Consider the following 11,017-nt stretch of genomic DNA (forward strand, 5'->3'; position numbering starts at 1 on the left):
TCGCCCCGCCTGGGAATCGAACCCAGGTCCTCTTGCTTGCAAGGCAAGCACGCTAACCACTACACTACAGGACTCCACAGTTAAGTAGATTAGCGAGTAGAGACCATTCGGAAACACAGTTGTAAGCGGCGTTTACATGCTGGGGAACCGGGATACAGAGGGATGATGGGTCTGAGGCTAAGATGAGTCAAATTTCCGAGCACTGAGCTGGGTTGAATTGTGTGTTATCACAGCTCAGACCTTTGCTGAGAGACTTCTTTAGTGGTGCTGGGGAAGGGAGTGAGGGGGTGGCTGGGTATAAATGGATCTCAAGGTTATTTCCAAACTGCTGAATTGGGGAGAAGGAAATAATGTCCCACAATAATGGAGCATTTGGTGACTCATGAAAACTGTGTATACTGGGCAGACAGATGTGGAACTCTGAGTCTAGTTTGAAGACAGATAACACATGGTGATGGGTGAGGAGATGATTGATGGCTGAGTCAAAGCAACACAAGAATCTGCCCGGTTTCCCATTGATTGAGAGTCCCTGAGAGGCAATGAATCGGGGCCACTTGCTTGGATCGGGGACTGTGACTGTGTGTGCGGGGTGTCGAGCCAGGAGACAAGGCAGGAGGTGGGGCATTGGTGAAGTATGGAATTAAAACAGTGGCAACACAACTTGTCCAGAAGTTCAAACTGCAGTTGTGTACAAACCAAAGCTATCCCCACTCTGTTTCTCTCTTCTCTCCAATCTCTCCCCCTCTCCACTCTTCCCTACATCTCTCCACACTTCTCTCCCTCTCTCGCAACCTTCTCTCTCTAGTTTCTCCCTCTTTCCTCACACTCTGTCTCCCCCCAATCTCCTCTCTCTCCATTCTTCCACTCCCTCTCTCTCCCTCTCCTCCTGTGCGCCCCCCACACACATACCCACACGCACACCCACACACGTTAAGAGTTTTTTTGTGCTAAAAGTCTGAAAAGAAAAAAAAAATCAGGATCATCTGTCCTGGGAACGATTGTCTTCAGAATCCGGGATTGCTCCTGAGAGGCCGGGCCGTCCGGAGAGATGGGACCATTCCCGACTTTCGTCAGGCTCAACAGGAATGGGATTAACCCTGCGCTGGGAACTCCGAGCCTCCGTGTCCCTTTCCCGGTTTTCCCTGGGTTCAGGTTTGAGGCCCAGCGACATGCTCGCAGGCTGCTGCTCAGTTACCGACAGGAACACCACCTCTTCCACCCTCCTGTTTCTTTCCTCTTCCCCGTCCCGTTCCAGCGTTCCCGCTGCTTCCTTCAGGAAATCCTGTGTCTCATCGCGGGTAGCGTCCGAAATCCAGCCACAGGCTTCTCCTCCGGCTCTGGGCCCCGGGTCCTCAGCACCAGTTTGCTGGCGAGGCCTCTCCACCAATCCCTCAGCCTCCCCTCCCCCCTCAGCAGGCAGAGGGGCTTCAGGCTGCTCTACGGCCCCGGCCTGCTGAGGGGCCCCCAGCCCCTCCCCCGGGACAGTGGGTTTGATGGGCTGGTGGCACATGGGGCAGGTTTTCTGCACATAAAGCCACTTGCGGAGACATGAGGAGTGATAGTAATGGCCACATTTGGTGATGACGGCACTTCTCAACTCCTAGGAACAAACAGAGATACATACATGCCATCATCATGGCACCTACATCACGTCTGTGCTGGTGCTCACTCCCCCATTGGAGCTCTCTACTCTAATCCCATCCCCCCATTGGGGGGTTGGGGGGGGGAGAGGGGAGAGAGTGAGAGAGAAGTGGGAAGACGGGGGAAAAGAGAGATGGGGAGAAGGGGAAAACAGAGGAGAAGAGAGAGGAATGGGGAGACGGGGGAGGGAAGGGGGAGAAAGAGTGACGGGGGAACAGACAGAGAGAAAGGGAAAGATGGGCGGAAAAGAGAGATATATAGAGGGAGAGAGAGAGAGAGAGAGAGAGGAAGAGGGATGGTGAGACTGGGAAAGAAAAAGTTGGAGAGATGGGGGAAAAAATAGAGAAAAACACAGCACACACATGGGGAAGAGAGACAGAGAGGTGAGGAGCTGGGGTTGGGTGGTCACTGACCTGATAACAGATGGCACACACGTCAGCATGCTGTGTGAGCTGGTGAGGGGTGGCATGGGGGAGGGCACTGATTTTCCGTGAGGCCTCTCGACGCAGCAGGAAGCTGCTCCAGCCGGAGCGCGCTCGCAGCCACACGTTGAAGTAGGAGTGAACCACGATAACGGAGGCTCCCATCCAGCTCCACTCTCCCCACAGCGACTCGGCTGCCCCGTACCCCACCACGCACACTGCCACCACAAACTCCAGCACACAGCACCCGCTGTTCACATAGTAAATCACATCGTCGATGCTCTCCGCGGAGTCCTGCCGCAAGTCCTCAGTCATGAAGAGAACGTAGATAAAGAGAGTCCCCGTCACCTGTGGGGGGAGATGGTGAGATCAGGCTTTAGAGACACAATAAAGCTCTACACTGTCCGCACACACTCCCAGGACAGTTACAGCACAGGTTGGAGATATCCCCAGTGCCATCCCCCCCCGTTACCTGGAGTGCTGTCAGAGCGCTGCTGGAGACGATGATGAGGAGCCAGAAATCCATCTGAAAGAAGTGTGAAATCTTGTAGGCCATGTAGGAGGGGAACAGGAGCAGGAACAGGCACATGGTGACAGCACGGAAATGCTTCCAGAAAGTTCTGTGCAACAGGACACAAGGTGGGTCACAACCAAACTCACTATGCTAACACTCTCACCTGTATCCCCCCGAATACCCCCTCTCTCCAACCTCAAATCCACGCCCTTGCTCCCTCAAGCCCACACCCTCACACGCCCCCCCCCCCCACTAAACCCACCCATCTCCAAGGAGAGGCCGCTTAACCCCCAGGAGAATAGTCACGAGTTGGTCGTTAAAACAATCGGCAGGCATGGGTTGGAGCCTTCATTGGGGATGGTAGGTATTACTCACCGGTTCCTGGAAGCTCCCAGTGCCAGGACAATGGGGTCGGTAATCTCCAGCATTGACTGCAGGACTGAGGCCACGATGATGAAGAGGATGATGCTGAGGAGGAAGGTGCGTTGGAGGACCTGCAGCATCATCAGCTCCGTCTGAAGGGCCAGCAGCAGGAAGGTAATGCCTTCGGTCACCCCCCTGTACACACAAAACAGCCATCAGCCCACTCAGGGTGAGTTCTTAAAGCACCTCACAGTTGCTCTCTCATACGCAGGTCAAACTGGCTCAATGGGTCATCTCTTGTACTCCATCCAATTTTTTCCTTTGTTTTGCTTTCCCTGCCCCTCCTCTGTTTATCTTTATAAGCTGCTCCCTTCCATCACCCCCCAAATCTGATAAAAGGTCATCGACCTGAAACGTTGTCTCACTTTCCTCTCTTGATAGATGCTGCCTGACCTGCTAGATGTTCCCAGCGACTTCTGTTTTTTATTTAGCTCAACGGGAAATTGGAAAATTTCCTGAGTCCCCCAACATTGGCTCCCAATACTTGCCACCCCCTACAACCTCGTTCAGAAGTTCTAGTTAAGCCCCAACAAAGTTTGTTTTTAAAAGCACAGAGATTTTATAATAATTCTTGCATTTGATAAAGCACCTTATCACGTCTTCGAGACGTCTCAAAGCGCTTCACAGAATATACTGTAAAGAGAATTGACTGTATAAATTGCGGGCGAATCGGGGCAGCCAATTGCACACAGCAGTGTCCCACAAACAGTCGTGGATTGAGTGACCAATTTATCATTATATTTTTTTGAAGGAATTATTACCCCCGAAAAGCAATCTGCCAATCAACTAACAACCAGATTCCTACTTACTGCGAGATAAACAGAGGTGGGTGGAGTAAGGAAACTTGCCTAAGGTTTCACCCCGCCGGGAATCGAACCCAGGTCTCTTGCTTGTGAGGGGAGCGCTCTAACAACTCTAGCCATTAACCACTGAGCTACAGGACTCTACTTTATGCCAGAGTCCGAATATTGTCACCCACCCCCTACACTCTAGCTTTTCTCTCCTCCCTGCTCTCCTCCGTCCTCCTCCAACTCTCGGTCGCCATACTCTATTTCTCACCCGCACTAAACTCCGTAGCCCTATCAAACCAGGCTCCACTGGCTCCCTATCACCAAATTATCGATTTCAAGATCCTCATATTTATTGTCAAATCCCTTCATGCCCTGGCACGTCCCTACATCTCCGACCCGCCTACTCCCCAACCCGCTGCCTTCGCTCGACTGGCTCCAGCCTCTTCATGTCCCTCATGCCCTCAGTTTCACCATTGGTGACCACACTTTCAGCCACTTCGCCCCAAACTCTGGAATGCGCTTCCTCTATCACTCCACCTTGCCCCCTCCTTCCCCATCTTCTAGTCCCACCTGAAGATCCTCTTCTTTTAACGTGCCTACGGTCACCTCCCTCCTGGCTCAATGCCATGCTCAATGCCAGGCGCAGCCACTGTCAAGCACTCTGAGACACTACCCTGCACAACAGGCACTAAATAAATACAAGTTGTTGTCACTGTTCACCTGTGCATGAGGTTCTCGTTTACGAACGCAGAGAATCCCTGTAGATAGAACTTGCATAGAGCGAGCAATCCCAGAGACAGCCGGGAGACAGTGAAGGTCAGACCCACCAGAGAGTACGGGGTAGCACAGCACTCAGCCACACTGCAAGTGACAGAGAGAGTCACACAGCATTAACAATAATAATAATGCTTGCATTTGATAGAACGTCTCCTTCTGAGCTGTAACATTTTTACAGTGATTCAAATTTATGACAGTGCAGAATCACAGGATTGGAAAAAATAAGGGAGTCTCTCTCTCTCCCCCCCTACCACTCTCTTCTATCTCTCTCTCCCTCCTCCTTCTCTCCCTCCCTTCTCACTCCCTCCCTTCTCCCTCCCTCCTCTCTCCCTCCCTTCTCCCTCCATCCCTCCCTTCCTTCTCCCTCCATCCCTCCCTCCATCCATCCCTCCCTTCCTTCTCCCTCCATCCATCCCTCCCTTCCTTCTCCCTCCATCCCTCCTTTCCTTCTCCCTCCCTCCCTCCCTTCCTTCTCCCTCCCACCGCCTCGTTTCTCCCCTCTCTCTCCCGTTTCCCTCCCTCTCTTCCCCCCACCCCCCAAGTGTCCTGACTGATAAATCCCCAACTAGCTCATCCATTCTATGTCTTCCTGCAGGACATCGCTTCAGGCAAAAGTGTATGCTCACAGTAACTGCAGTTGGAGTGGCCAGCATTGGCGGTCAGGGGCTCAGCCTCTCTACTCCATCCTTCGGACTCCATTCCAGAATCCCTTTGCCTTCCACCCTCTTTTGCCTCCTTCAAGGCCTGTATCAAGACCCTCCTCTTTGATCTTCCTGGGTCTTCCTTCTCCCTGCTCTCCACCCCTCCTGATCCTAACCCACAGCTCGGTTCCAAATCTCTGACTGTCCAGTACCTTGGGACGACCTCTCAACGTGAAAGGCCTGATACAAATGTAATTGGTTGCTGTTGTTGGAGGCCATTAACAGTGCTGTTGGGACATTATAGCCTCGGTGTCAAAGGACAGAGATCGTTCCTAAACCTCAATGTGCACTGGGGGTGGAGGGTTAGGGTTACCTGGTGAGGAAGATGAAGACGAGCCCTTCGTGTGAAGAGTTCTGGGCATGGGATGAGAGGTAGAAGTAGAGCTGTGTGGCGAACAACACCAGCCAGAACACAGTGAGGAGCGAGGGAATCACAAAGCGGTTCCACAAGGTTAGTCCCAGAGACAGGAAACCGAATAGTTCCACTTCCTGTAGAGGAACACATACCGGTGTCAGCCTGGCACACTCAATAGCACTCCCACCTCTGTGTCACAATGTAATAATAATCTTTGCATTTGATATAGCACCTTATCATATTATCTCAAAGCTTCACAGATTATGGTGTAAAGTGGATTGATTGTATTTTGTGGGTGCAACATAGCAGCCAATTGCGCACAGCAGTGTCCCACAAACATTCACGGATTGAGTGACCAATTTTCTTTTGAAGGATAATTACCCCTGGAAAGCGATCTGCCAATCGACTAACAAAAGGGTTTCTATTTACTGCTCGATAAACAGAGGTGTGTAGAGCAAGGAAACTTGCTTAAGGTTTTGCCCTGCCCAGAAGTCGAACTCGGGTCCTCTCACTTGCGAGGAGAGCGCTCTAACCAAGACACTACAGGACTCTACATTATAATACCCTTATTCTGGATTCCCTTACCAGAGGAAACAGTTTCTCTGGAGCTACCCTATTGAATTCCTTTATCATTTTAAACACCTCAATCAGATCACATATCAATCTTATAAAATACATTAATAATCCTTTTATTCGATATAGTGTCTTTCATGCAATCGAGACGTCTCAAAGCTCTTCATAGGATATATTGTAAAGTGGATTGGTTGTGTGTTTTGTGCACTAAAATGCACCATCCAATAGCACACAGCAGTATCCCACAAACAGTCATGGATTGAGTGACCAAATTATTATTATTAATTATTATTTTTTAAGGGATTAATTACCCCCAGAAAGCGACCCCCCAATCGACTATCAAACTGGTTCCTACTTACTGTTAGTCAAACACCTTCTAAATTCATGGGAATACAAACGAAGTTCATGCAACCTGTGCTCGAATTTTATCCCTTTAAGCCCTGGTATCATTCTAGTGAATTGCTTTGGGACGATATGAAAAGCGCTGTATAATAATAGTAATCATAACCCATGCATTCGATATAGCGCCTTATCACTTCATTGAGACACCTCAAAGCGCTTCACAGAATATACTGTAAAGTGAAACGACTGTGTAAGTGTGACTTAAATTGTGCTGACCTACCTGCATGACCTCCCGATAGCCAGCCTTGGCCAGGTAATAGGGGACGAACATGTTCGAGGTGAGGAAAAGGAGCACCTCGAGGCTACTGAAGACAAAGGCCAGTTTGCTGAGGAGCAGCAGGGTGGAGAGGGGCACCATACAGACCCTGGCCAGCAATGGGAGCAGGTGGGCCGAGAACAGCCACAACTGTCTGGTCCTCATAAAGAAAGTGCAGAGAGAGCAAACCAGGAGCTGGCCTGCAAAGCAAGGTGAAGAGATTAATAACATTAATAATCATCCTTGCATTTGATATAGCACCTTATCATGTCGTCGAGATGTCTCAAAGCTGTAAAGTGGAGTGACTGTGTATTTTGTGGGAAAAACATGGCAGTGTCCCACAAACAATCGTGCATCGCGTGACCACATTTTTTTTAAAAGGGAACGCGATCTACCACTCAACTAACAACTAGGTTCCTAATTACTGCTAGTCGAACCCGGGTCCTCTCGCTAGTGAGGGGCGCGCGCTCACCACTATGCTACAGGACTTCAAAATAACAATAATTTTGTTTAATAGTATTAGGGATTAGTAATAATATCAATAATATTACTTGCATTTGATTTAATGTCTTAACATGCTGTCGAGAATCTCAAAGTGATTCACACTGTAAAGTGGATTGACTGTATTTTGTGGGCGAAACACAGCAGCAGCAGTGTTCCACAAACAGCCATGCAGTGAGCAACCAATTTTATTTGGGGGATTGTTGGCCAGGACATCAGGAGAGAGAAACTCCCTTCTCTTTTCGAATCGTGCCATGGGATCTGAACACGCAAACAAGGCCTCGATTTAACGTCTTATCTGAAGGACGGCACCTCCGACCAGGCAGCACACAGCCAGCACTGCATTGGAGTGTCAGCCTAAACCAGTAGTGGCCAACCTGTGCAACCTGTGGCTCGTGGGCCGGAAGTGTCCTCTTGGTGCAATCCGTAAACGACCCCCAGAACATTTGCACTAATCTAGGTAAATTCCTGTTCGATTAGTAGTATGTTTCTTGTCTTTTCTTGATTGAATCTTTCTTTATTCATGGGATAAAACAAGAAATATTCAACCAAGAAAGTTTGTTTGGCAACATCTATAGAGAAAAATAGATGCCATAGATCTCCATAGATGCTGCCTGACCTGCTGAGTGTTCCCAGTGATTTCTGTTTTTGTTTTAGATTTCCAGCATCTGCAGTATTTTGCTTTTGTTTATAAGAAAGTTTGTTTGTTTTGTTATCCGACCATAAAGATTGGCCACCACTGTCTTAGACAAGTTCAAGTCCCGACGTGAGATTGGAATCCACAACCTCCTGACTCTCACAACCATGAGAGCACTACCGACTGAGCAGCACGATCTTAACAGGGCATCTTATATCCCCCAATTATTTCTTCTCCCCTCCACCACCACTATACTATAAGCCTTACAATCATATAAGGCCTGTTGGTGCCATCCAAATCAAGACGCCAACACATTCCCCCAACATATTCCTCCACACTACCCTTCATCAGTTTCCCACTCCTGCCCCCCCACCACTGACCTGTTAAAGTTGTGAGAAACCGCTGCAGAGCTGCTGTATCCCTGTGTACAGCCCCTTCGTACCCGTATTCCATCTCACGCAGAACGTAATTCCTTTAAGAGAAGGGCGACGGAAGGTTAGATGGCGAGCAATCATGATGGAGGCAGCAGGAGGAAAGTGGGCGATAGGGAGCTGTTCAGCCTCACAGCCACACACGGGGGAGACTTTCAGAGCTCGTGAGGATAACTCCTTTAATCTCATTTCCCTGCCTTGAGAAGTTAAACCAATTTGACCAGGAGAGATTGCTTCTCCCAGAGAGAGGTGAGAAGGTGGGCAGCCCAGACCCTGAGGCTGTGGGGAGGAGGGTGGTGGGAGGGAGTGGGAAAGCGAATCAATTGGGAAGTTTAACAGAAAGATGATCAAATACTTGGGAAGTGACAGCTGAGAAGAAACTAATCCTTGCATTTGATACATCTTTCATACTGAGAGGTCATCTCAAAACGTTTCACAGTATTTTACTGTAAAGTGTAGTGACTATGTGTTCTGCAGGCATACAAGACAGCCAATTTGCGCACGGAGACATCTCACAATCAGCCAGGAAATGAGTAACTTATTTGGGGGATTTATTGGCCAGGATACCGGGAGAGAGAAACTCCCTTCTCTTTTCGAACAATGATATGAGATCTTTAACGTCCACCTAAACAGGCAGACGGGACCTGGATTTAACGTCTCATTGAAAGCACTGCACCTCCGACAATGCAACACCCCCAGCACCCCATTGGAGTGACAGCTTAGACTGTGATTCCAAGTCCCCCACATGAGGGATTTAATGCACAACTTTCTGACTCAGAGGAAAGAGTGCAACCACTGCACCAGGCTGACATTCAATGGTTTTCTGTTTCATCCGTTTTACTCACAAAATACACTGTCACTCCACATTATATCCTGTTAAGTGGTTTGAGATGTCTCAACAGTGTGAGGTGCTACTGTATATCAAATGTAAGGATAGCACCTCTCTGCCAATGCAACAACACCCCATCATTGAAGTGTCAGCTTACAAAATGTGATTCCAAGATCCGGATGTGGGATTTGAACCCACAACCTTCTGACTCCAAGGCAAGAGTGCTCCATAAAATCTGAACACCTTAATGTGTCAGCCTGGTGCAGTGATGCCACTCTGGTCTCCGAGTCAGAAGGTTGTGGCTTCAAATCTTGCCCTACAAACACACACAGGCTATAGATAAAATGGAACCGTCCCCAGTGTCGCTGAGGGCTTACCTGGAGCTCTGGTGCCCAGCGTACAGCAGCACGACTGTCAGTATGTACAGGTACAGTCTGACCAGGTGCTGCAGTGGCAAGGTGAGTAACACCACACTGACCAGGTGACCTGTAATCACATACAACGGTTATCACAGCAACCACCGACTCCCCGTCAACCACAGCATGGGTTAGAGATAGAGTAAAGCTCCCTCTACACTATCCGTCCAGGCTCCCAGGTCAGCCATAGCCACAGGTTAGAGACAGAGTAAAGCTCACTCTAAACTGCTCATCCCATGTTTGCTGTATATTGTGTATTTTGTGGGCAAACATGCAGCCAATTTGTACACCGCAATGTCCCACAAACAGCCATGGAGTGAGTGACCAATTTTATCTGAGGGATTGTTGGCCAGGATACTGGGAGAGAGAAACTTTTTGTCCACCTGAACAGCCACAGACGGGACCTCAGTTTAACATCTCACCTGAAGCATGGTCCCTCCAACATATCAAAGAAAGACCAAATAACCAAGAAATATACAGGCCAAACCTGTCATAACCCCTGCCTGTGGAGTCCCCCATAGGCTGGGTTTGCTGTACGTCCAGCGCTGAGTAGCCAAACTCCTACACAGAATGCTTTCCGGTGTCTAGCGATGTCCCAGCAATCTCTTAAAGACTCGCAGGAGCAGTGGGTTCAGCAGGCCTGAGGCCTGACCACTTGGATGTGCTGATCGAGAGACATTTTTTATTGTGGCTGATAATATGGGGTTCAAATTCACAGACACCAAACCCACTGTGTGATAACGGAATCAACCTGTATTTTGAAACACTCAAGCTCATATACTGAAGATCAGCGCAGTGATGTAGCACTGTCAGTCGCACCGTCCTTTGGTCGAGAAAGTAAAGCAAGTGCCCATCTGTGGCCTGTTTAAGCAGGTATTAAAGATCCCAGGACGCTACTTGAAAAGCAGAAGGCCGTTTCTCTCACCCGGTGTCCTGCCCGACAATCCCCCAGATCAATTGGTCATTCGCTTTGTGGCCGGTTAGTGGGACGTTAGCTGGGAGGCAACAAACAGTCACTACAGTGGACAACAATTGAGGTATGAGATATTTCACAACGTTTTGACGTCCTGTTACTATAAAGGGCTTCAAGACACTGATCTGACATGAAAGTGCCGTTATTATTATTGTTTATATTATTTAAAGCCAGTAATTTCTGTGACACAGGTGTGTTCTGTTCCCATCCTTGGAGTGTTTGATACCAGCAATAAACGTGGGAAAGTAACAGTAATCCTCGCAGTTGATACAACGCCATTTAATAAAGGTCTTCAGCCTTTCTGCCCCTACTCTCTGGAACTCTATTCCAGAATCCCTCCGCCTTACCTCCTCCGTTGTCTCTTTCAAGGCCCAT

General features: G+C 49.1%; 1 protein-coding gene across 1 annotated transcript; it reads right to left on the reverse strand.

Annotated features, from left to right (window-relative positions):
* Positions 1-811: 811 nt before the first annotated feature.
* On the reverse strand, positions 812-11,017 carry LOC103187262 (RING finger protein 145). Its single transcript, XM_007906678.2, has 10 exons — positions 10,990-11,017; positions 9,631-9,739; positions 8,374-8,465; positions 6,820-7,055; positions 5,583-5,758; positions 4,512-4,652; positions 2,953-3,135; positions 2,536-2,683; positions 2,055-2,411; positions 812-1,600 (listed from the first exon to the last, which is right to left on the reverse strand). Exons 1-10 carry the CDS (start codon positions 11,015-11,017, stop codon positions 980-982), a joined length of 2,091 nt encoding a protein of 696 aa, XP_007904869.2. The 3' UTR covers positions 812-979.

Source organism: Callorhinchus milii, unplaced genomic scaffold (genome assembly GCF_018977255.1).
Source record: "Callorhinchus milii isolate IMCB2004 unplaced genomic scaffold, IMCB_Cmil_1.0 Scaffold1, whole genome shotgun sequence".
NCBI lineage: Eukaryota > Metazoa > Chordata > Chondrichthyes > Chimaeriformes > Callorhinchidae > Callorhinchus > Callorhinchus milii.

Bases quoted from the DNA above. Each gene is read 5' to 3' on its own strand.
- LOC103187262 (XM_007906678.2), bottom strand. From the start codon at position 11,017: ATGGGCCTTGAAAGAGACAACGGAGGAG. The intron at 9,740-10,989 runs GTAAGGCGGAGG...ATGTGATTACAG, and splicing joins TGAAAGAGACAACGGAGGAG to GTCACCTGGTCAGTGTGGTG. The intron at 8,466-9,630 runs GTAAGCCCTCAG...CTTCTCTTAAAG, and splicing joins GCTGGGCACCAGAGCTCCAG to GAATTACGTTCTGCGTGAGA.